Below are 25,648 nucleotides of genomic sequence, written 5' to 3'. Positions count from 1 at the left end.
TGGATCTTGCCAGGCTGGGGTCCAGAACGGATCCCCTGTGAGTTCCAAGAGCCAACTGTATTCTAGCAGAAAACTTCAAAGGCTTAAAACAATTACTAAAGAGAATCAGAAAGGAAAATGCTAAAGCAGGCTTAATGATGAACAATAACAAAAGATAACTAATATCCACAGGGGTGTTAAAGAAGTTCAGTCTAGACAACAAGGAAATTGAAACAGTTAAGGATTTCCCATAACTTGCCTCCAGAATTTATCAGAATGGGTATTGCAGTTAAGAAATAGAGGTATCACATCAACAGGGACATGGGATCATTCACAGAATTTTGTCTCATATGTATAGTTTTTCTTTAAAATGTTACAGATTTCAGTGTCTTTTATGCTTAGCTTTATTTATTTATTTATTTATTTATTTATTTATTTATTTATTTCACATTCCTTCTTTCTCCCAGTACGATACCCAAAGTAGTGTATAACACTCTAAAAGCACAATACAACCATCTTTCTGTTGGCATGCTCGGTCACTTGCCTTTAGATGAATAGTGTGTCAATTCACAAACTTTTCATTCTTCTCTGAATTGTTCTCTTTACTTAGAATTTACCACATTTTCAGTTTGGGACCTCAACTTAACCTTCATCTGAACAGAGTGTAGTGAGTGCTGTTTTACTGTGGCAGGGAGAGAATGCTTATCCCTTTAGTCAAAGTGAATGTGTCTTTTCTGATCCCAGTTTATATTACCAGGCCTGTTTGTTAAGTTGGCTAATAGGTGGGATTTTTTCCCCCCTACTCTGCTCCCCTTTTCCAAGTGGATAGCCATGGGGAGAGCATTTAATCCCTCTCTTGACTTCTTGTCATCAGAAAATGTTGACAAATAATGCCAGACAATTTAAATTTCACCAGTTTTCTTATTCTAAATTAACCTCATGGAGCAATCAGGATCTGAAAATTGGAAAGAAGACCCTTTGTTTTTTTAAAAGTCAGTTTTCACTTTGGATTATTTGCTTATACATTATGATTAATATTTCTCATTTTCTGAGAAGAGGTTCAGGACAGTTTTTCAGCTTTTCCAGCTCAATGGCTATGTTTGCAGCTGAAGTATTTGCTGTTATTCAAATATGGCACTGTAGCCTTGAGTCCCGTAGCATTTTCCTTTGCTTTTGGAAACACTTACTTAATCTGCACAAGAAAAGAAACCCATAATATTTTAAATAAAATATTTGTGGCTAGTTAACAAATATGCTATACCAGGTTTCAAGAATGAGTTGAATGAGGAATTGTGGTGCTATATCAATGGACTGTGGCCTTGGCTTCTTTGTCTTTCTTTATCTGTGGGTCTTAAATTGCAATGTATTCACCAACATATATCCCCCGCCCCCAAGGAAACAATTGTACTTGTATTCTTGTTCTGTGTGGGTTTTTTATTTTTCTTCTTTCCTAATATCATTTTTACATGATAAAACAAATCACATTATATTAATTCAGTTCTTTAGTTGAATGAGGGAGAGAATCTCTCATTTCTTTTTTCTTGGTTAAGAATAGATTGCAGCACTGCCTGACTTGCAAGAAATCGGGTTGCGCTATAATTACTAAGTCCCTTGATAGTCTCTTTATTGGGTAGAAGACTACTAAGCTGAAAAGGTCATGAAGTTTGAAAGCATCTGTTGGCAAATTAGATTCCACTTTTGAGAGGCTTCTGGTTTATGCCAAGATAGTTCAAGGAGAGGTACATAGCTGCCGGTGTCATATTTCTGTGAAATTGTCTACACAGCTGTGTCTCAATGGAACATCAGTTTAAAAACTGTGTCTAAGCTGGGATCATCCATATTTTGCTAGGCCACTTTATTTCCTTTAGTTCTTTATCTCAGTCATTCTTGAAGTGTAAAGTGGACTTCTTTAAGGAGGCATAAGCAAACCAACTTGCCTTGTTTCTTAGCATTTTTTGTACAACTTTTAAACAATGAAAATAAACTAATGTACTTTAAATGTTAATTGAAGCACTGTTGTTGGGTGGGCAACCCTTGAGTCCTATCTCTACCCCAAATGTTGAACTTTAATGTCCTCTGGCAATAAGCTAGAATAAAATTGCACCATTTTTAATATGCCACCTGAATAACATTTCCGTAGATAGCATGCAACAAAATATTTATGTTGTGTGTCATGTTGCTCATAATGAAACTGGCTTGATTGCGTAGTGTCTCACAAGTTTTTGTGGGGCGGGGGAGAGGAGGGAGAGAGTCAGCATCTTAAAGAAGTGTAAAAAATTGTTCAGATTTCTCTTGGGGGACAAAATCCACTGTTTGTATTCTTTGGAAACAAATGAGTATAATACAGACTCACCTTTTGTGCATTTGGCTGCTATTCAGCACTATGTCTAAAATTACAAATTGAGTATCGCTTACCTGGAATTTTGAAATCTGAAATACTCCAAAATTGTCCAAGTGAGTGGTTGAGATAGTGACATCTTTGCTTTCTGATAGTTCAGTGTATACAAATTTTGTTTCATATACAAAATTATTTAAAATATTATGTATTAAATTAACTTCAGGATATGTGCGTAAGGTACATACAAAACATAAATGAATTTCATGTTCAACTTGGGTCTCATCTCCAAGACATCTTTATGTACAGTGGATCCTTGTTATACGCTGGGGTTTGGTTCCAAGATCCACCGTGTATAACAAAATCCGTGTATGCTCAAGTCCCATTAAGTATAATGACATAGCAAAATGGTGTCCCTAATAAAAAATGGAACATCAAGGTAAATTTATACTTTTTTGGAACATTTTCAAACCGTGTATGCTTAAATCCGAGTATAAAAAATCCATGTATAAGAAGGACCGACTGTATATGCAGCTATTCCAAAATCCGAAAAATTCTGAAATCCAAAACACTTCTGGTCCCAAGCATTTCAGATAAGGGAGACTCAAGTGATTTCCATATTACTAGTGAAAATGCTGCTTAATAATGAAATGTAACCCAGTCTCAAGGTATGGCTATATTTACATGTGAGTCGGTATATGTCAGAACCATAAATAACTGGTTGTCTTTCTTTTAGGGAGCATGACTTCTGCAACTTCACCAATCATTTTAAAATGGGACCCCAAAAGTTTGGAAATCAGAACTCTTACTGTGGAAAGATTATTGGAGCCACTAGTTACACAGGTACGTTTTCTAATTGTTTATCTGTGTCTTGTCATACTGTACGCAGTTATCATTATATTTATAGTGCCTGCGGTAGTACTGAAACCTCATGAATGTATGGCAGAAAAAATAGTCAGATAATGACATATTTTGAGCTTCATTGAACGTTTCGGTTCTGAAGAATGGTGAGCCAAATTAAACCAAATAAAAGAATGCTGTAAAGTATTAAGTGCATGGGAGGTCCCTATGAACGATCAAGTTTTCCTTTTCTCAGTTAATCATATGCTAAAATGGGAATGACCATTCAGTGTTCAAAATAAAGAAATAAAATCTTACAGGGCTACTATGAACATTAAGAATGATAACTGCACACAATGTAGTTCCATATGACATTTATTTTCTGTGTTCTCTACATTTTTAAAATATGTACCCCTGACTTTAGAGAATGAATCTCCTTATTTCCCCTCCTTTTGTTTCTCAAAATTTTAAAACTTAAGCTTCCTGGTAAAGAGATCTAATGGATTATTTTATGCTTTTCTGTGAAATACACAGTAGCTACATTTCCTGTTTTTTTGTGCCCCCCCCTCCCAATGATTTAGGCTCATTAAAAATATTGCAAGAGTTTAAAAAGGATTTCTTGCTGACGTTACAAGAATAAATGTAGAACATTTATTAATTAAATATTTATATCTCACCCTTTATCAGAAGAACTCAGGGCGGCATACAGTAAAACCCACCTAACAAAATTTAAAATGGTCTAAAACAATTGAAATGATTTTGAAAAGCTTTAAAATATATTTAAAAATTCACCAATTAAAAGACCGACTGAAAGGGTTAGATAGTTTAAAATGAGTTGACACCACGTGTGTGGAAGGGTTTTGTAAAATCAGTGAGCCCCTAAAAGCTTTCCTAAACAACCATGTTTTTAGCTGGCACCTAGACAGCAGCAGCAGCATTGGCACAAATGGTACTCCCTGGGGTGCCACAGCGGAGAAGTCCCTTCCCCATGTCCTTGCACAGTGTGTTGCCGTGACTGATCGGACACAGAAGAGGGCCCCTAAAACAAAGTTGTGACTTTTATGTTTTCTTACAGTGAAATAAGCATCCCCCGCTTCCACCCTTCATGGCCTTTCGGATACTGCTGCAGAAGCTTTTGGGAGGAAAAACATATAATCTTAACCTGTTGGAATGATACAGTGCTCTAATATCTTTTGCTCTTGTTTTAATGCATATTTCTCCAGTATCTATGTTTTGGAGACCCTCCTATCACCTGTTGTTGCTGTTGTTGTGCCCCTTCAAGCAGTTTCATTGACATCACCTTCCCCTGAGGCTAAGAGTGTAGCTTGTCCAAGGTCACCCAGTAGGTTTCCATGGCTGAGCAAAAGATTTATACCCTGGCCTCCGGAGTTATAGTCCAATACTCAAACCACTGCGCTATGCTGCCTCTTCTCTTGCCATCTGTGCAACACAGAAAGATATGGAACTGTAATCATAGGAGGAACAAGCACAAAGCACTTGCTGTGGAAGAAGAGCATAAGGCATGCTCATAATATGGAAGGATAAAAGAAGGGCAAATGTTCCTTTTATATTATAAGATATTTCAAATATTAATCTCTAACTGTTGAGAAACATTGTTCATTCCATTCACATGACTGTTGCAGGAAAATCCAAATATTCACAAACCAGGTGATGATTAAGATGAAAAATGCTGGTTATGGGGACAACACTGATAAGACATCAATTATATTTCATTCTACAGCAGATAAAACTGGGAAATTGCCAACAGTTGGACTGAAGTCTTGTACATTAAAAGCATAAAACAAGATGTACAGAGGCAGGAAAAAATTACTTATCTTCTGGATGAAAGGATTTTCTGTATCTAATGGAACTAAATTTATATTTCTTCCCAAATATTGTGATGGGAGCAATTCAGATTGCAGAATAGATTAGAATTAGAATATCCTTTTGAAATGAAGGAATTGTTATCCTTCACTTCAAGTATTTAATTTTGTCTAATGTTTACTCACTGACATTGCCTTTCTGCAGCTCTTAAATTAGATTTAGAGTCATCCTAAGAAAGCTATTAGGAAAGTATAACAAAATAGGATTGGTGGATGTTCATTAAGAAGATGGAAATGCAAAGTCTCTCTTTGCCCTTGGCAGGTAGGGGAATGACATTTTCTGACTAAATAAATACCACTAACAGCTCATTTTGCTTATCTGCTGACAGCCAAGTCAAGGACAGAAACAATCTTCCACTTCTCAGGCATGCCTCATCACTCTTATCTAGATATCAGTAGTTTAACTTGTTAAAATGATTATCGGTGTAAAGAAGAGAGGCCATGTGTGCTCAGTGGTTAGAATATTGATGTTGAATGCAGGAAACCTATTTTCCTCAACCCATGTATGCAGAGGTTGATGATGAGAACAGTGGAGCATATGGGAGGACTCTGATGAAATCACTATCCTTTTGTTTTTCTCCTTTAAGAATCAAATATTGATGCTTTCTGAAACATGTTCTAAATATGTAAATAGTACGAAATAGTTCTAAAGAGTACTATAGTTGGCCCTCTGTATCCACAGATTCTTTCCCCATGGATTCAGACATCCACAGCTTGAAAATATTTTTTAGGAAATAAATTCTGAAAAGCAACCTTTGATTTTGCAATATAAGGGACACATTTTACTATCTCATTGTATTTAATGGGACTTGTGCATCCACAGATTTTGGTATCCATGGGAGGTCCTGAAACTAAACCCCAGTGGATACCAAGGGGCTACTGTTTATCATTTACTAGTGCTGCTTCAGAGTACGATGCATACAGCGTTGTTGGAATCTTTACAACAACCCTGAAACGCAAGTCAGGTTGTGGGAAAGGATGAAAGAGATTTGTGTTTCTTGAGTTAACTAGTAAATTTGTGTGGATCAGTCCAAGGACTTCCTAACTCATAGATCAATTAGTCATGATGCTCTGTGAGGCTTAGCTCCTGCAGAGTTGGGCAGCTGGGTTGCTGTCCACAGAGAACAAGGAATTCTGATAGAGTGGTATTTTTTGCTAGGTCATGGTTGAAACTCTGAAACTGTGAATACTGGTATTGGCATAAAAGATGTTGGTGGTAGGTAAAGAAAGATCTTCGTCTTCATCTTCGTCTTCCCCTTCAAAGTTCTTTCTTTCTTAGGTAGCCTTTTGTCTCTTGCCTAAGCCTTTATGGAGGATCGCACTGCCTTTCTTTCCTTCACTGCTTATTTATTTGTTCTTCAGGAAGGGTTCCCTGAGTGACTTTCAGGTTAATAAATGCAAGGCTGGCCCTGCTTGTAATGTAAAAGCTATGACAAAAAGAGGAGAAAAGAGGAAAACTAGCAATGTCAGGTGTTGTTGCTTAATGGTAAAGTGTCCCTCTGTCTCTCCGAAAGTGTCTCGTGTCACACTAGAAATCTTCAAAGGAGCTGCCACCTCCACAGAATTGCTTTGTCCCTGTGGACAACAATACCGGACTCCCAAAGCAATTTAGTGCTTGAGGTATGCTCTTATTCCCCAGAACACAAGGCTCAGGTTCAACTATCCAACTATTTGGGAAGAAATAAGGGAGATAATTGGTTTTCCTCCAAGTTCAGGATTTTTAATATTCTATAATATTGCTACAGGAAATGAGGGGTTTTTTTTCAATGAAGCTATCATAGTTTCATTTAAAATTATCAAAGCAAGGTACATGATAAAAATTTGATAGGATAGGAGCAATCTGTCTACACATTTGAACTTTTAACAGATTCAGTGAAAATGCTGTCTGTAATACATTAATCATATGCACTTAAAATGCAAATTTTGTGTGGCTTATGATGTACTTCGTGTTGGAAGTGAATAAGTATCAAAACTTGTTTCTTTGGTAATCCAGGATAAACTCTCAAGTGCATGTATTCTCTCTATATAATTCACATTTTTTCTAGCTCCTACCTGCAGAAGGAATTTTCTCCCATCCGTTTCTCTTCAAAAGTTAGGATTTGTGTTTTTCCAACCCTTTGTCTCAGAAGGAAGCATCCATGAGACTTCTCAGCCTCAGGCTGACTCATAAATGCACACATGAGAGTCAGCACTAGAGACTCCTCTACTGAAGCATAGGTCATTTTCTTTTGACTGTTTACTTTCCTATTTTGGATGGATTTCTTGCAGCAATAAATTTTGTTTCTTAACCTTATCAGAGCATCCTGCATATTTCCATCCTGTTTTATACTAGAGGCTCATTTTGTACTAGGGCAGTGATGGCAAATGTTTTAGAGACTGAGTGCCCAAACTGCAAACCAAAACCCACTTATTTATTGCAAAGTGCCATATCCCTCTGACTTTCTAGTAACAAATTCTGGTGAACTCTGTGCTGAGGTGATGGTGTGTGTGCTCACAGAGAGGGCTCTGAGTGCCACTTCTTGTGCCATAGGTTCGCCATCACTGTACTAGGGCATGCAGCACTCTGCTTAATGTATATACCAATATTTCCAACACTTCCAACTTAGCCTTTGGTGCTGGATAAATTGCCCATCCCTAATTTAGCACAGGAGACTTCATTTCTACTGCTGTGATTCACCAGGATTCACGGTGTAATAGGATCTGGCACTGGAAAGGAGATTACTTTGTACCATTCAGAACCTAATACCTTAATGAGAGCTTCTCAACCAAGGAGGATATGCAACAACAAATTAAATGTAGGGTAGATACAGTATTTGACAGGACAATTCTGTAATCAATAGGAACATAGAGAGGTTTGGCAGGAAGTGAGAAGGCTACATATCCACTTCCTTTAGTGTGCAAGTTAGGGGTAGAATTACTTATCTAGTTAGGAGTGGCACCATATCCAGGGATACATTCTTTTCCAGTACGGTACATTTGTTGCCTTGACTTTTTTTTTTTTGTTCTATATAGTTGGCTCTTGTATCTACGGATTCTACATCCACAGATTTAACCATCCATGGCATGAAAGTGTTTTTTTTTTTTAAATCCACAAACAAACCTTGATTTTGCCATTTTATATAAAGGACACAATTTTTGTATCCATGAAAGTGCAGGAACTAAACCCCAGCAGATACCAAGGACCCACTGTATATGACTTTTTTTCAACTGATTCTACAATTCTTCAAAATCATGTTTGTATTTTGGGTTATTACTCTGGAATAGCAGAGTTGTGTTTTGTTTTTAGTTTAAGTTAAGAAGATAGACTTCAGGAGGTTCTCTTACATTCCTGGAACAATATCAGAATGCAAGCAAAACCCCTCTCCATGAAGTTCAGTCAGTTTTATCCCTGCGTTTTGTTTCCTGTTTATCACCTTGCCCCATAAACAATTACAAGAGAAATGTGCTTTCCTTACATTTTTTAGTTTAGGTTTTTCTTAGAGTTTGCAAATCAAATCTTATTTCCCCTACTATTTGGACATATTTATTTTCCCTCTGTGATCCACAGTTTGGTTCATTTACAGCATAGTCTTATGCATGTTGACTCAGAAGTAAGTCTCACTATAGTCAATGTGGTTTCCTTCCAAGCTCAAATGATGAGTATGTATAAGGCTGCAGCCTTAGATTCACAATAAATTTTAGTGAGAAGTTAGTCGGAGAGATAATGACATGCTCCAAAATGTGCTAGGTTGAGATGAAATACATGTTGGGTTCTCAAGCTTATACAGCTTTATCAAGTACCTAATTCCTGGAACCAAATCCAAACCCATTTTGCAGTCAGAAAACCATATATGTAGAGGTTTGCATTCTGATTTGCTCAAGACAAAATCTGCAGATTGAAAATGCATGTGAACAACCAAGCTTATTGGAAGAAGCTGGAGACCTTTTGATGATTAACCTTTTAAGAATAAAATATGTATGTTGTGATAATGTACACAGAAGCATATACAAATTTCTGTGCAGAAAACAAATAAGCAAAAAGATCTCACAACCAGCCGAATTGGAATGAAGTGGTCATTGGAATGAGGTAGGAATTGGAGAACTTCACTGAGCCCAAGGTGTTCAGATAAACCCAAGGTATGCAGATTGGCACATCTGTACTCTGTTCAGCTGAGTGACAATCCTCAACATCTGTTTCCCACATCAAAACGTAGCACTGCAGACAAAAAGCCATCCCGGTTCTTTCCTTCTGTGTGTTTTAATTTTTAATTTTTATTTTCAGTGCACATGGGCTGAATAACTGCATGTTTAACTATATCACACTGTTGCCTAGAAAATTGTTTTATAGTGATAATAACATCTCTTCAGGTACATCTTGAGATTTTGAAGTATGCTACTCCCTAGAGATGAAATTGTAAGATAGTAGTTGTACAAATGACTGATAATTTCAACAGAAACAATAAAACTCATCTGTGCTTCCTTGTCTGCTCCATACTGATAGTTGATTTTTTTTTGCTTCTTTTAAAAGTAAAAATCATTTGATATAAATTTGGCTGGGATCACAAGATTTGTCCCAAATATTCCAAAATGTGCTCATTTACAACACTGGGCATTGCTATTAAGCATTTGATAGGATGGGAAGCATAGTGGATACCACCCTATATTAAGTTTTGCCCATAATGGCACAAGTTAAGTTTTGGGTGAACTTTCCACCCAGTCGTGTTTTGCAGATACAAAAAGGTTCCATTTTAGATGCTACCTATGTTCCATCTTGACTGCTTGTCCTTTCCATTATTTCTCTGGCTCTGTCCTCTCCTTGCATTTATCTTCTATTTCTCGTTTCCATTTTTGATATGGAAGTAGTTCCTACGTTTGGAATGTGTTTGCATGAGTGCTGATGAGTTCAGTAGCATTACCAGTCACTCTTGTCTTGGTGCTGGGAGTTCTTTGAATAGATAATGGTTCTTAAATTTGAAAGGCAATGCTCTGTGCACTTTCCTGGCAGAAACAGTTTTCAGAGATGGTAGCTGTAGCATGTTGAGATGCTTATAATTGTTATTATGTGCCTTCAAATCTACTGTAACTTATGTGACTCTATCATAGGGTTTATTCAGAAGTTTGTTATTTCCTTCCTGTGAGCTGAGATATTGCGATTGGTCTAAGGGCACTCAGTGGGTTTCCATGGTTGAGAGAGGATTCCGGCCTCTGTCGCTCAGAGTCCTAGTCTAACACTCAAACCATCATACCTCATTAGCTGAGGATAACCATTAGAACCTAAGATAAAACACACTTCTAAAAGTGTGATGAACTTGGGAGGATATGAATAACCAATATAGTGTTGAAGTCTTGATCTTCTGAAAGTACTATAACCCCTTGGTTCATTGTTGACCAGGAAAGTCTGATTCACTGCCGCATATTTGCTAACATTATGGAGTGAAACAGATGGGCAAAATAAAGTCGCTTCCAGCTGTTTTGAAGGTGAAGTGTTTAGATGACTCATGGCTCGAAAGCAGATGAAAACTTGACCAAAGCTGCTCTCTGGGACTAAGAACCAGAACAAAAAGAAGTCTGTCTCAAGGTGGAAAATGTGCATCTTTGTGCCTTCATATAAACAACCCAGCAGGAGTGTGGGGCTGTGACAAAGCAAAGAAATAATGCAGTAGCTCAAATGGATGTATTGACAACTTACACAAACCAGTCAGTCCAACAGGAGGCATGGGGTGAAGGGGGCATGTAGGGGGTTCCTATATGTTTGTGCTTTGCCAATGTATCATTCATACACTGATGACCTGAACTGGTGGAGAATCACATGTGTGAATGTGTGGCTGATCAAAGGGGCGGCCATGCAATTTGGATGGCATCTGGGCAGATGTGGGAGGCAGTGCCGGGGGGGTGCCCCATAAAAAATAACGAGGTCGCCCCTCGATGAATATTCAAGATCATGAACCTCAAGTCTGCGAGAAAGGAGGAGCAACTCTACATCGTTATATCAGCATGCCATCATATGATCATGACAGAACCATACACATGGGTCTGATGCCTTGAACCTGCTGAGAGATACAGGAAAATCAACCAGGTAGCATTCCACTACTTTTTTTTCTCAAGGTAGGTTGTCAATTAGAACAATTCACACTGTTTCAGTACCATGTTCTGACCTGAAACAGACTGAAATGGGCCCAAGAATACCTGAAGTTGTTCAACCAGGGATGTTTGCAATAGTGCAGTACCACAGTTTTCATACATCTCTGAGTCAATAAAGGTCCTCTTCAAGAGAGAGTATACCATAGCCTCCGTCAAAGCAGTAGAACAAACTCCTGACAGAATGAAACATTTACCACCCACTGAACCCACCCATCAATCCTGCTCTGCTAGATCTTCATAGCCAAGAAGGAAAAGGATGAAGTTTACATGTGACAGATTAACTGATTCAGATGTCTTATCCACATTTTCAGGCTACATTAAGTGTAATTGATCCCAAGAGATCTGAACAGATGGTGCACTAGACACTTCTTTAGGTTTTGTGATAAGTGTGGTGGCAGGTACTGAGCAAATTCAAGCAACTTTCTCCTGAAAGTGCCTGTCAGATATTTAGAGCAGGTAGCTGTCATTTCCACTGCTGATCTTTGTAGGCCTGGTCCCTAAAGGTTTCTCGCCATGTGGAATAATCTTATTGGATGAAAGACTCAGGATGCAGCTCTATAAGCATAACATGATTTTCTGGTCAATCTTACAGGTGCATAATAGGCACTATGAAGGGTCTTGACTGATTTTCAGTCACATTTGTTCTAGAATTTCGACCATCAAAACTGTAGCTTTCATCTAGATTAATTTTAGAGTTAATTAATCAACTTTTAGATTTAGATCAGAGCTTGCCATGTTTTTCAAATCCAGATAAACAGGGGTTAGTTTCAACTATATTTTATCAATCAAGCCAGCAACAAATGGTAGTTTATGAAGGTGGTGCATTTTCATAGTTGTTTTAACCATAGATAAGTTTAAGTACAGTTTAGGGTTTGTATTAGCTCTAAGAAGACTTTATTAAAACTCAGTTCAATACCTTTGAATTCTACTTCATGTTGAAATCTTACAATACATTCCATCATTGATTTGACTGCTACATAGCCCTTGTGTGTGGCCGTCTAATGACTATTTTATGCCTCACCATAAACCATGGATGGCAATTTATGAAGAGTCAGCCTGAAGTGAAAGTTCTTGGTGACTTTCAAAACTAGAATCTGAGTGTCTTCCAAAAGTCTATTGAATCCACATTGATCCATGGCCAGGAGTATGTTCTTACTATGGAGAAATACCTGGGATTTTATTATGGCTAATGATTTATGAGATGTTCAAATCCTGCCATTCCTAGTGTCAGTGTCAGGAATTAAACCATTTGGTTTTGCTGTGAATTTTCCTAAGCCCCCATAAAAGGTAGGATGATGTAAATGTCAAACCTATCACAAACATGCAGCTCACCAGGCTATGTGTGGACGAGTCCCATCTATTGCTTCTGTTGGCACAAAAATGAATCAGTTCCTTGTCAAACAATATTTTCAGTCTCATTTTCATGGTTTAGGTTTCCATTTACCAGTTGTAACAACCACATAGTATGAAATGTTTAAAATAACTAGGTGGTTAGTTAAAGTTTTATAGCAATATGGTCAGGAATATTTTCTCCTTCTGTTTGCTAACTGTGAATTTATTACAGTGGTGGTGTGCATCATGAGGCCTTGGGGTTTTATGTGCCCCCAGTCATTTGTGTAGCCCATACTGACTGAGAACTGTACTTTTGAGCTGCATTTCTTTTGGGCTTTAAATATGCGTTCTGTGGAGTACACACCTTGATTTAAGGGAGCATCACGTTCCCAGAAACCTCTAGAAAGTGCAGTTTCAGTTTAAAACAAAATACACTTGGGACCTTGGTATCTGTGGGGAATCCATTCCGCACCCCCCCCCCCGCGTATACTAAAATCTGCAGATGCTGAAGTCCTGTTGTCTCCAATGGCAGTGCATGCATGTGGCGCACCACCATTAGGGACAACAGGATGGGGGGCTGAAGTCCCGTTGTCCCTAATAGCGGTGCGGCCGTGTGCACATGCTGCCACTAGGAACAACGGGCTGTCCCTAATAGTGGTGTGGCCATGTACATGTGCTGCCATTGGGGACAATGTGGGTTTGCCATCCACAGATGCTGAAATCCGCTGATAGCAGGTCTGCAGATAATGAGGGCCCACTATACATGCTTCCCTTGTTATTTGTTTTGAACCTAAATAACATAGCATAACATAACATAGTATCTAATAGTATTCTTGCTTTAAATTCCTCTCCAAATTTTGGAAGACCGTGGTACTAGTGGATGGTGGGGGATTAAACACGTGGCAGTTTTCAGAAGAAGGGTACATTGGCCCTTGGACCCTTGGAAGTTTTTCTCTCCTGCCTTACAGCTGGGGATGCTTTGATTTGGATTTCCTACATGGCAGGGGGTTGGACTGGATGGCCCGTGCGGTCTCTTCCAACTCTATGATTCTGTGATTCTATGATTCTATATTTAAATAAAGTACCTGTATTTTTGTCATTTTTTAAAAAAACCTTGAAAAGGCTTAACATGATTTTACAGGTAGAAATTTTCACAGATATCTCATTATAAAGGGGCTATCTGGGCCACTTTCTTAGAAAATATTGACAAATGCAGAAGCCTGTTTTCTGTATGTACCAATAAAGAGAGATTGCTGTTATCATTGTGCCTCTGTTTCTATGAGTGGTTATTCTTCTGTTTTGGAGTCATGAATGAATCACACTTTTTAAACGCACTGCTAGCATAAACCGTCAATGAGTGGATGCATGTGTGTTGTTATTTTTATTGACCGCCAGCAATTACAAATTGCTAGAAGTCTCATCTATGAGTTGTATTGATGGCCTTTGCACCACAGGCACCACTCGATGAGCAGTTCTAACAATTACATAAAAGCACCTGTATGTAGACTAGCATTTTGCTGTAGCTACGTTATAAAGCAGATTATGAAGATATACCTGGCTGTATGAGAGATATCATTCATTGGAAATCCTGGCTAGAATGGTTTACAGAATCATTCTGGGGCTGAATCTGAGTGTGAGAAAGTTATTGTCTTAATATTAGCCTCTATAGCAGCAAGTGATTGTCATCAACTAGCCAAAGTTACTGGTATGTTTTCCAAGTTTCTACTCCTTTATGTATAATCAAGAACTTCAGCAGAACAGTGCATTTAAAAGTTGTATATTTTGAATACACTTTAAGACATTTGCCTTTCACATTTCATTTCTAGTTTTACTGTTACTTAATTTTATTTATTCACTTGGTCTTGACTTTGGTCCCATCTCACTGGCACTTTTGCGCTGGAAGGAACTGGGAAGCTTCGGTTTCTCCCTCCTCGGATCCCTCCGGAAGCAAGTGCTGACTACCAATCAGGGTATTTTAACCCGAATGCCCTCTTGGAGAATTCGGGTTTAAAATGAAGGCGCCTGGCTGTCAATCAAATTTAGTTCCACAATCGTCATAGGTGACGTTTCCAGAACTCATTGGCCCATTGGAAGTATGCTTCCCCCCCTCCTTTTTTTTTTAAAGAACCAGGTGCCAGAATGCACACATTTTGTCAAATTTAAAAACCTCCCGTGTGTGTATGTTGTGGATATTTGGGTCAGCGCAGGTTATGATCTGCCCTTGGCCCTGTTTTCAACCCCCAAATGCAAGCTAATTCCATCTCTGCATCCTGCATCTTTCCTACTTGCCACCCCAGAATGCCTCATGTAGTAGTAGTAGTAGTAGTAGTAGTAATAATAATAATAATAATAATAATAATAAATTCCTCACCTCGGAATGCCAGAAAAGGAAGCAATGCCATGCATTCTTTGCTTTTCCTAGGCTACCCCTGAATTCCTTAGAGACAGTAGCAAAAGCATTCTGTGTGTATCAATTTGACAAATTGGAAAGAGAAACGTTGTAACATTCGCATTGTAGCATTCATTCGCAAAGGAAAAAAAGTCTTGCAAAGTGCCCTTTGCAGCATTTCCTTTGCTGGAAGCAAGGAAATGAAAGGGAAAGTGAACAAGCAGCTAGCCACGTTCTATCTAATATATATTTACCTGAAGCAAAAACCATGCACATTTTTTTTGCCAAATATCATTTTAAAAAAATAAAAATAAAAAGGGAAAAGTCCCTGCTGGAGAGCAGAGGCTTGACTTGCTCTGGCCCTCTGACATGCCCTTCCTCCTTCCTCTTCTTTCACCGCCTCCTGCTCCGTTATAGAATGCCCTCCATGGCCCCCTTCTTCCCCCCGGCTCCTTCATCCTCATCCTCCTCCTGCTCCATCACTTTCTGCAGTTTCCCCCTCTGCCCTCCTTCTGACTACCCTTTGCAGCCCCCGTCAGTCACCCCAATTCCCCCTTTTTGCCGCCTGTCACCCTTTGCCTCCTGTCAGATTCCCCTTTTTTGCATCCTTCCTCCGGCTCTTTCCTCCTCCTCCTCCTCCTCCTCCTCCTTCGCCCCGATGAGTGGAGGGAATGCTCGCTCTCTGCCCTCCTTCTGACCTAAATCCCTCCCCTGAACTTGATCCGATTATGACTGAGGGCAAGTTCATATTCAGCAGAACCCGTTTTTTTTCCAAAAGAGACGGCTTTTGCCCCGATTGCAAATGACCTGCGTTAAGGGGCATTTAACATGAAACGCTTGTGCATGCCTCTGATTTGCTTGTGGGAGATTCAGGGCCAATATGAACTTCACATGAAATAATCGATTTCTTATCCGGGGTAAAGTGTAGTCTGAATGGTCCCTTTGTGTTCTTTGTTAGTGTGTCCTGTTTAATGCGTTTTAAAAATTATTACACAAAGGAATCTTGCATCACTTTTGAGACTAACTGTTCAAAAGAACTTGTAGCATGAGGGTTTGTAGACTTGGTCTTCTTCAGATTCTACAGCTTCTACACATTTGATCTCAAAGGTGCTGCATGATCTCTTTGCATACTGCTTGCATGGCTGTGTCTTTGAATTTTAAAATACTAGTTATTGTGTTTATGCCTTTGCTAGCCACTTTGAGTGATTCCTCTTTTTGCACCCAACAACAATGACAATTAACTATAACAACAACAATAATAATTTCTTACTCACTTCTCTTTATAGATTGAAGTGGAGATTAGACAAACAATACCATCACTGACTTAGTGATGAAGTTCAGGGCCTTGGGGGATTGATAAAGAAAAGAGACAATACACTACTTATTGGAATGAAAAAGGCCCCAACTTTATTGCTTGCTGTCTCTTGTGCAGTTTGGACTTATTATTACATGGGGACACTAATAGGCAGAGGTCCTGTGCATGAAATGGGGATAGCCTGAAAGTGGACTGCAAGTAGAAGTTTACCTTGAGGTTCCTTGGCCAGATTCGCTCTCCAGTGTAGACAGATGATTGAATAATGCATACTTAACAGTGTGCAGCTGGGGGAGATGCTTTCATTGATTGAGGAATGTTTTAGGTACAACAAATAATGGATCAGCCTGAACTCACCTGTGTCCTCATTTGCACTAAGCCTGGCAGAGAATCCCTTACATTTGGCATTAGCAGTGCATCCAATTCTCCTTTGGTAACCTCTTCTACGTTGTCAGGATCTCATGACAGTTGTCTTTTTGATTCTCCCTTTTCTGCTCACTATCTTACCCAAGCAGCTGCCTGATGAGCCAGACTCATGAGTGCACTGCAACTCCAGCACAGTTAACAACAGCAATCCAAAAGGTTCAGCACCTTGGACAGACCCTTTAAAGGTTAGATACGAGCTCCGACCCATTCCCCCACTGATAAGGAAGCCACCATCCACCACTAAGCAAGCCTTTCCACCCTCATCAGATCTCATCCAGCGAGTTTGCATCTCCCTTGGCCAAACCAACATTCAGCTTAACAACAACAAACTTGGTGATTAGAATGAAAGCGGAACAAGCAGGAGGTACATCTGGATGATAAGCCTATTTTCCTGAATACTACTTTCTCAACTGTCAAAACTGCAAAGAGGGTGTCTGTTATAATGTAATTGATTTTTCTGTTATACGGGGGAACATGTCTGCTGGCGATTTGATTTACACTGGTATTGACGTTTTGCAACTCTTTTCACCAGAACTCCCCCCAAAATAAACACTAAGAAAATTGAATCATTTTCTAGTTTTGTTTAAAGATTTTTTGTTTTTACTTGTATGTCAAACAGCAAAGAGGGGAAAAAAGATATCTGTCTTGATAGAATCATCCAAATGGAAGCATAAAAATAAATTCCTCTACTTATAACGCCCCACATTTAAGGTAAATGATCAAAAAAATCATACGAAAACTCACATCTTCAAACCTTGCTATGCTCTTTTGTTTTTGTTTTTAAATGGTAAAATGATGGCCTTGTACATTTCAATTAATTAATACTTTTATTTTATTTTATTATTGTTTATTGCCCTCGAATCAGCTTTGGCTTATGGCAACCCTATGGAGGTCAGTTGTTCCACGAGTCTATTCTGGAAACATTTGTAGGATGCTTGAAGCAGAGGCTGGAATTGATACACAAGCTTGAACTGATCACTTGATACCTCATCACACATTGGCACATTACAGACCGCCCAAAACGAGTGGTCTGCCGCCGCCACCGGTTGCTGCATCTGGGAACCGCAGAGGCCAAACCGTGCGGTTCCCGGGCACAGCCAGAAAGAAGCGCCGAAATGGCTCTTCTTTCTGGGCCCCGGAAGTGGCGCCGCAAGGCACTAGTCACGCACTCGCGGTGTCACTTCTGCCGTGTGACGTCCGGACGCTATGCGTCCGCGTCATCAAAATGGCGGCCCCATGTGGACGGGTGCCGCTGTTTTGTATGGACTCAGTCCGTACTAGGGTTGAGGGGCATCAGGAAGTGACACCCCTTCTCAACCCGAACACGCCCCTTTTCAACCCTAGCACGCCCCTTTGGTGCATTTGTAACACGCCAAAGACATACTGTTGCGTGTATGAAGCACCTCTGCTGAAGAGAATTGTGTTTGTGGCAATATAAGAGTTCTTTGCTGCAAAGGCTTGCATAAACTTACCAGTGGCCACTAGATAATCACAAGGAGTTCACTGAGTAACAGACAGTGATGTTTAAGTACACAGTGGATAGTGGTCTGCTGCAATACCTTTAGAACCTGTTGAGGAAATTCCACATTTTCTTCTTGGAAAACTCAGCGCTTCGTGCCTTCATGCCTTGTTTACAGTGGGGCAGACATTCAGAAATGGCTATATTAACTATGCATTAGATTTTAAAAAATCCCATGCTACTTGTGTGTCAGCCACTTGCTTTAAAAAGGGGAAACTGCATCACCAAAATAAAAGGTAGAAATTCTTATCAAATTCACAGAGAGAGGGAGGGAGGGAGAAATGCAAAACTTTATACAGAAGTAAATACATTTCACTGAATTGGCATAAGCATCTAACCTGGTGACCTCCTTTGGGTCTGCTGCTCAGGTACTGACAGTTGAAAGATATCCTGAAGGCCTTGTTCTTCTTGTCTTATGGTTCCTTATCTTCCAAAGTAGGATTGAATAGCCCTTTAAACACAGGATGCTTTTGAACCAGAAACAATTCTCCCAGAACCCTTCAGACAAAAAACTGTCTTCTTTAAAAGAGAATGCACAGCCACCCTAAATAACTTGTACTCTTTTGGTTTCAGCAGTCATGCAGATTGGGCATAACATGTATTAGTCAGCATTGAAGTGATTGCTACTGCAACACGAAATAAACCGTTCAGTTTAGGTTTCTGAGTGTAACTTGAGTATACCTAAGGGACTGAGGGAAGGGGACAAGTCTAAAGCAGTGCTTTTATCAATTAGCAGTGATTTACAATAGTAAATGATTAAGTACGTGAAATATTAATACTGGCATCACTTTCCTCACCCATCTCTAATACAGTTGTATAACTGCAGATGTTTGAAGATTCTAATTTAAAATAGAAGAAGAAATAGCAAAGAGACAAATAAGAAGAAACACAAAAGCATCCTTTCCCATATTTTACAGCATCCTCTGATTATCTCACGAGATTATTTGAAATCAGGTAAACTAATGGTTATTGCTATGCTATGGACAGTAGATATGGGGAAAGGCTTTGCAGAGGCATTACAAAAGGAGAATACATTTAAGTGCTATAACGCTTTAAGAAAGCCTTATTGCTTGAAGAATGTATTATAATACCTTTTAAATTACATTATGTGTTCAGTCAAACAGATGTTCTCTTCTTAAAGATTCTCTTTCTCTTAGTGGGATAAAAGCAAAAAAGGCTCCCACTACATGTTTAAATGTAAAGCTTAGATGTGAGTAGTTATATCAAAATTTTCTGATGTAAAATAGTGTTTGCGTATATGGATTTTTGCCACTGCATTCTCAAGGCTAAAACATTGTAGTTAAATGCCTTACATTATTCATGCGGTTACCCTAGTGAATCTTGGGCAGCCTCAGTAAGAAAAGCCCATAATAGATGGAGGCAGGCTTGTGACAGTTTGACAGCAGCTCAGTAGATCTGAATGACCCAGCTGGCTTGCATCCTATAATGCAGTTTTTGGAAGGAAATCAGATATATTTGCAATTAGGAAGACATCTGCAAGATGGCATATTTACGTATGTGTGTGCGCGTGTGTGAGCTGAACACACAGGTTTGTGTGGGTCTGTGTGTGACATATATTCCTGTAGCTGTTGCTATTTTTATCCTTCAGACTTTATCAGTCACATATGCCTGCTGTAAAATGCACCAAGTAGCATTATAGCTGTTGCTACATCATGAGAGGATGTTTGTTTTGTGCTTCTGGGTGAAAGGTGTAGTAAGCATACACTTTAGAAGCCTGCCTGACAACCTGATGAAGCTAGATGTTACATTTTCTATATGTTATATTCTAAGTGAAGTTCCTCCATGTATGGTAGTTGTGACATTCTTGCACATGGTGCTTTATAACAGTGTAATATAGAGAAAAGGAAAGATTCTTGCCTCAAGGTGCTTACAACCAACAATTTCACAAGAGGAAAGATGCTAATAAAATATTAAGTTGCAAGGTTTTACAGTTAGTTAAGAAAGATGAGATGAACTGTTATAGGATAGGTGATACCTTGACAGAAGTACAGTTGAAAAGATCTAAGGAGTTTAGGAGACCACTAACTAAAATTTAAGCAGTAGTGTGATGTGGAGAGTTAAAAGTTCTGATCATTTCTGGGCTTCATTAACAGATAAAGTGTTCAGGAGAAGTAAATATACTACTTTGTTTTGCTGTCCTGTTCTGAATGATTCAGTTTAACAAGGGTATTGACAAACTGAAAACTTTCCAAAGGAGGATGAGAAAGATGGTGAAGGACCTAGAGACCAAGCCTGTGAAGGAGCTGGTTGCTTAACCTGCAGAAAATGACTTAGAGATGTCACAATCATTGTTATATGCCTTCAAGTCATTTTCAGCTTGTGGCAACCCTTAGGTAAATCTGTTGTGGGGTTTTCTTGGCAAGATTTGTTCAGATGGAGTTTGCCTTTGCCTTTCTCTGAGGCTGACAGAGTAATTTGCCTAAGGTGACCAAGTGGGTTTCCATGGCTCAGTGGGGATTGGAACCCTGGTCTCCAGAGTTGTACTCAACACTCAAACTATACTGGCTTGGCTTTCTTATTGACATGGTAGAAAAATTCATATCTTTGAAGGCTGGTCGCCTAGGGATTATTCAAACAGTGAAAATAATCCTGGTAGTATGTGGATTGAATCTTTGTTTTTCACATGCATTTCGAACGAACCCGAGTAAGTTTTGGGGGAGGGGCTGCCAAAAAGCCCCACTTAACCCAGGATAATTTAGCTCATTTCCCCCCACAAGTTTTCCTAAAAGATTTGCCTTGTTGACTGTGTGAATAACTGATATGAATAGACCTGGGATAAACTGGGATAAAACTCTACATGCCTTGAACGCATTTTGAATACATTCACATTGTCAACTCCATCTTTACGCGAGTGCTGAAACCTATAAGGAACGGAACTCCCAGAGATGCTCATAGATGTGGGCCCGGTAAAAAAAAATTAACGTGAACAGCAAAGCCATCATGTGTGAATGAGATTATTTGCATCTTCCTGCTAAAAAACACACATACATCTGAATAACCCCATAGAAATGAGAGTTGCTCACGTTTAAAGACCTGAAAGAGCAGTTTATGTGGGCCCTTATCCAGAGGATGAAGGTCCATTGGAGGCTGCATTGTGTGCATCCCAAGAGGAGCATGGCAAGGGGCAGACCAACCTGGTCAGTGATAGAGCAGTTGAATGAAATTCCTCTGTCCCTCCCTTCCAAAAAGAATAAATACAAGATCTTTTAGACTGAGAACTAGTTGCTCTTTGCTTTGTCCAGTCCCTCTTCCTTTTGTGTTGTATCTTTCAGACTGTAAATCTGAAGGCGGGGGTGCTTTGCTAGCAATCTTTGTAAATTACTCTGGGAGTTGTTTTAGCTGAAATGTCAGATAAAATACTTTATAAAAGATGAATAAAAGTTTATTGGTCTACAAGTTATGATCTGAACTAACAGTTTCAAATTAGACAAAAGACTAAATGTTACACACACTATATATATATATATATATATATATATATATATATATATATCCTTGACAGTGTGAGCCCTTTGGCAGTGGAACAGAGTGCCTCCAAAGATGATGAACCTCACTCTATTTATAAGTGATTGTCCAGTTTTTGCATAAGAATGAACTTGGGTTGGACCACTTAACCTTGGATGATTCCTCTAATTTTGTGAGTCTAGAGGGGTGAGGGAAGAAGAATTGAGTGAAACACAATGCATCTGCACAAATAGTTCTATAGTGGTCCCTCCACATTCGCTAGGGTTAGAGATGAAGTACCCCCATGAATGTGAAAAGCAACAAATAAAACAAAATACAATTCTTTGTACCTAAAAGAACACCTCTCTAGGAATCTCTAGGTCCTCCAGTGCAACTCTGTGGTCAAGATCTGCCAGAAGTTGATTATAGAATCATATTGGAGGATCTACAAATACCTAGAGAAGTGTTTTCTCTAGGAACTTGTAGGTTCTCCAGCACAACTCTATGGTCAACATCTGGCAGAGTTGCTTTGGAGGACCTATGGATTCCTAGAGAGAATATATTAATCAAAACTGCAAATAATCCAAGCCACAAAAGCCAAAACCACAAATGTGGAGGGCCAACATTTCACCTGTTTCAGCTGGGAATATATATATATTCCCAGCTGAAACAGGTGAAATGAAAGATATTACTTTGCATGCTTTTTTCATGAAATAAATTATTACAGATTGTTGTGATGACCAGTAGCATAAAAAGCTTGTATAAAGGCATAGATCTTATTTTTAAAAATACATGATAGGTCCGTATGCTATTTCTGTTGATCCTGCCTGGACCCTGAGATCTTTGGGAGAGGTTTCTCAGTCCCACCACTTTCATAGGTACAGCTAATGGAAACATGAGACAGGGTCTTCTCAGTGTCTGTCCCCAGATCTGGAACTCCTTCTCTGGGGAGATTAGAATGCTCTCCTGTCAGCAAGCAAAAACATTTCTTTTTTTCATTTAAAAAACAAAACAAAAACAAACAGTTTTAGAACTGAAAGCTTTAAAGGAAAAGGCTTCTGAGAGGGTGATGTTTTGCTTTAATTTGTATTGTTCTGATTTTTATCCCTTTCAGGTGAATGCTTTAAACTGCTTTACTATTTTTAATAGTTTAATTCTCTTTTGTTGACTTTATGTATTTTTTTAAAATGTGGCTGCATCCACACTACAGAGATAATCCAGTTTGATACCGCTTTAACAGCCATGGCTCAATGCTAGGGAATTCTGAGAACTGTAATGTGTTGTCTGTGGCAACAGAGCTGTCATTTATTTTGCTGGTTTGGAAATGCTGCAGCCTGTGTTAAAAAGTGGTTGTTCCCTGTGGATAAATTTCCAAAATGTACGTGGAGCCAATTTCAACAACTGCCAGTGCATATGAAATAAGATGGCCACTTAGGCATCTTGCCACTTTGACAAAGTGGGCCATAGGGATTATTTGGAATGTCCTGGCTGTTTTTTATAGTTCATTCCCAGGCACAATTCAAAGTGTTGATCATGACCTATTAAGGCATATATGGGTTTAGGTCCAGATTATCTGAAAGACCGTGGCTGTATCCACTGCAGAAATAGCTCCGTTTGGCACCACTTAATCTGCCATGGCTCAGTGCTATGGAATTGTAGTTTTGTGAGACATTTAACCTTCTCTGTCAGAGAACTCTGGTGTCACAACAAACCACAATTCCTAGAATTCCATAGCCTTGAGCCATGGAAGTTAAAATGGTGTCAAACTAGATTATTCCTGCAGTGCAGATGCAATGTGTATCACCTCATATGAGTTCTATGAGCTATAGGGGAGGGCTTTACCTTGGTCCTGCCACCATTTCAGGCTTGCTTGGTGAAGACATTAAAGACAGCCTTTCCCGATGGCTGCTCCCAACCTCTGAAACTCCCTTCCACAAGAAGCTTGGCTGGCCCACTCCCTGCTTTCCTTTTGTCAACAGGCAAATACTTTTTAAGTGGGATTTTAGTATGGAATCATTCTTAGGAAGTCTTCTTATTGGTGATAGGTGCTTTATTTTTTATTTTTTACTTCCATGTTCTTGTAAAACAATATTATGCTGTTTTAAATGCAATGATTTCAATTGATTTTAAAATTGTATTACACTCGGCCCTTTGTATCCATAGATTCCTTATCCACGGATCCAATCATCCACGGCTTGAAAATATTTTAAAACTATATAGCGTCCAAAAGGCAAACCTTAATTTTGCCATTTTATGTATGGGTCACCATTTTACTATGCTGTTGTATGTAATGAGACATGAGCATCCATGGATTCTGGTCTCCATGGGGAGTCCTGGAACCAAACCCCAGCAGATACCAAGGACCCACTGTATGTGCCGTTTTCTCCAGTGATTCTACAGTTCTTCAAAGTCATGCTTGTATTCTGGGTTATTACTATATAGAAAGGACCCACTGTATTAGGTTTTCAATGATTTCTTCTGTGAGCCACCTTGAGTCTCCAGTCTAGGAGAAAAAGTGGCATATACATGAAATAAATAATTAAATCGTTTTTCTGGTTCACAGGTAGAACAAGGATTTTAAAATGAAATAAAATAGCTAAAACCAAAACAAACACAGGAGATGCTTGCTAATTTTATGGACACCTTTCATCTTCTGAATATTTTAATAGGTTAAAAGGAATGCGATAGGAATCATGTCAGTGTTCCTGGGGAGCAATAAAAATGTAGGGTAAAATTTTTAATTAATGTTTTCTACCCCGTCTAGAGACCTACTGTTTCTGACAAGTGACTAGTTATTACAGAATGCAGACTTTCATAATTAAGCTTATTTGACATGCAGAGTGATTTTTGCCATGTAATTTGTGCTATCTTTGCCTAAATAACTTGTTGTGCAGCTATTTCCTCTGTATTATTCTCTGTCTGCTGTTCAGAAACCTTGCCAGCCATGTTCACCATCTGCGAACACTAATGGATTTTTTGCTAATAGATTTTTCTCAACTCAGTTAACAAATGTAGTAAAGGCATTTCACCTGTTCCTTAATAATGCATAAAATTTTTCGGATCAATATATTGTACTGGCACCTTTAATAGCATTGATTGAGTTCGTGGGGAGTGAGAGTGGCAAGATGTACAAACAACAACAATGGTTGGCATTCTACTGGGAACCTACAGTAGCTTAACTATGCCAGCGGAGGCAAAGGTTGCATTGGCAAGATGTGAACTTTGATGGCCACAGTGGAAACAAAGGGAAGACAGCAAAGTCAGCAGTAGAACTAAAGGCAGCTGCTGCCTTCAGGCAGACTATTTCCACATTTCTGCTATCGGTATATTCTTAGAGCTAAAGGCATTGTAAGAGGAGTGACAAGGAAATCACCTTCCCCACTCAATAGGCACTTTATTTAAGGCCTCAGGGTATCCATTTCATTAATGATCCATTGGCTGCTTGGAATTCCCCTTGACCTTAGGTGGTTTTCCTTTGCATGGGCTCAAGGCCTTGCCATTCAATAACAGATCAACACAGAGATTAACATGTAAATCACTTCCTCTCAACCAAGGGTCACGCAGTATATGTATACCCCACTTACTCCGTTGCAGCATTCTCGGAAGATGCCAGCCAGAAAACAACAGTGTTATGATTTTCTATACAGAAAGCAGCATTTTCTGCAGATGAATGTTTTTGGCACGAGAAATGGCATTTTCTGCAGGAAAAAAGATATCATATTCTTTTAAGGGCAGAATTATGTTCTAAACTACTAAGATTCCTGGCCATCTTGGATTTTTCTCATGTTGGTTTCCTAACACTTGAGAAACTTGAGTGTATGTTTGTGTGCGTGTTTTAAATTATCTTCTGTTATTCTTTTTTCTGTAGAACCCATTTTAGGGTTCAGGATGAACAGGAGATCACCTGTTGTTGTGAAAGTAATGGAATCCAATTTAAGCATCAGTTGGATCCAGCCTTTGTGTGTCTTTTTCTACATGAGTTTCCAACCACCAAGTGACTTGTTATAGAAATCATCACATGTAAGGTGAAACATTTGGTGTCTTCTGT

At 39.0% G+C, this 25,648-nt stretch overlaps 1 protein-coding gene across 3 annotated transcripts in view; it reads left to right on the top strand.

Moving 5' to 3' along the window:
- The window catches only part of LOC149313245 (catenin alpha-2), a 609,699-nt gene that overhangs the window by 83,103 nt on the left and 500,948 nt on the right, over positions 1-25,648 (top strand). For all 3 annotated transcript variants that reach the window (XM_089526338.1, XM_089526340.1, XM_089526339.1), the window contains exon 2: positions 3,051-3,157. In XM_089526338.1, the coding sequence (XP_089382464.1) occupies positions 3,056-3,157 (102 nt within the window). In that variant the 5' untranslated portion in view covers positions 3,051-3,055. The remainder of the gene's footprint in view (positions 1-3,050; positions 3,158-25,648) is intronic.

This window comes from Sceloporus occidentalis, unplaced genomic scaffold, assembly GCF_023333645.1.
Source record: "Sceloporus occidentalis isolate IW3139 unplaced genomic scaffold, rSceOcc1.0.p SCAF_5, whole genome shotgun sequence".
NCBI lineage: Eukaryota > Metazoa > Chordata > Lepidosauria > Squamata > Phrynosomatidae > Sceloporus > Sceloporus occidentalis.
The sequence above is the reverse complement of the archived record's forward strand: the minus strand, read 5'-3'. Positions and strand labels throughout refer to the sequence as shown.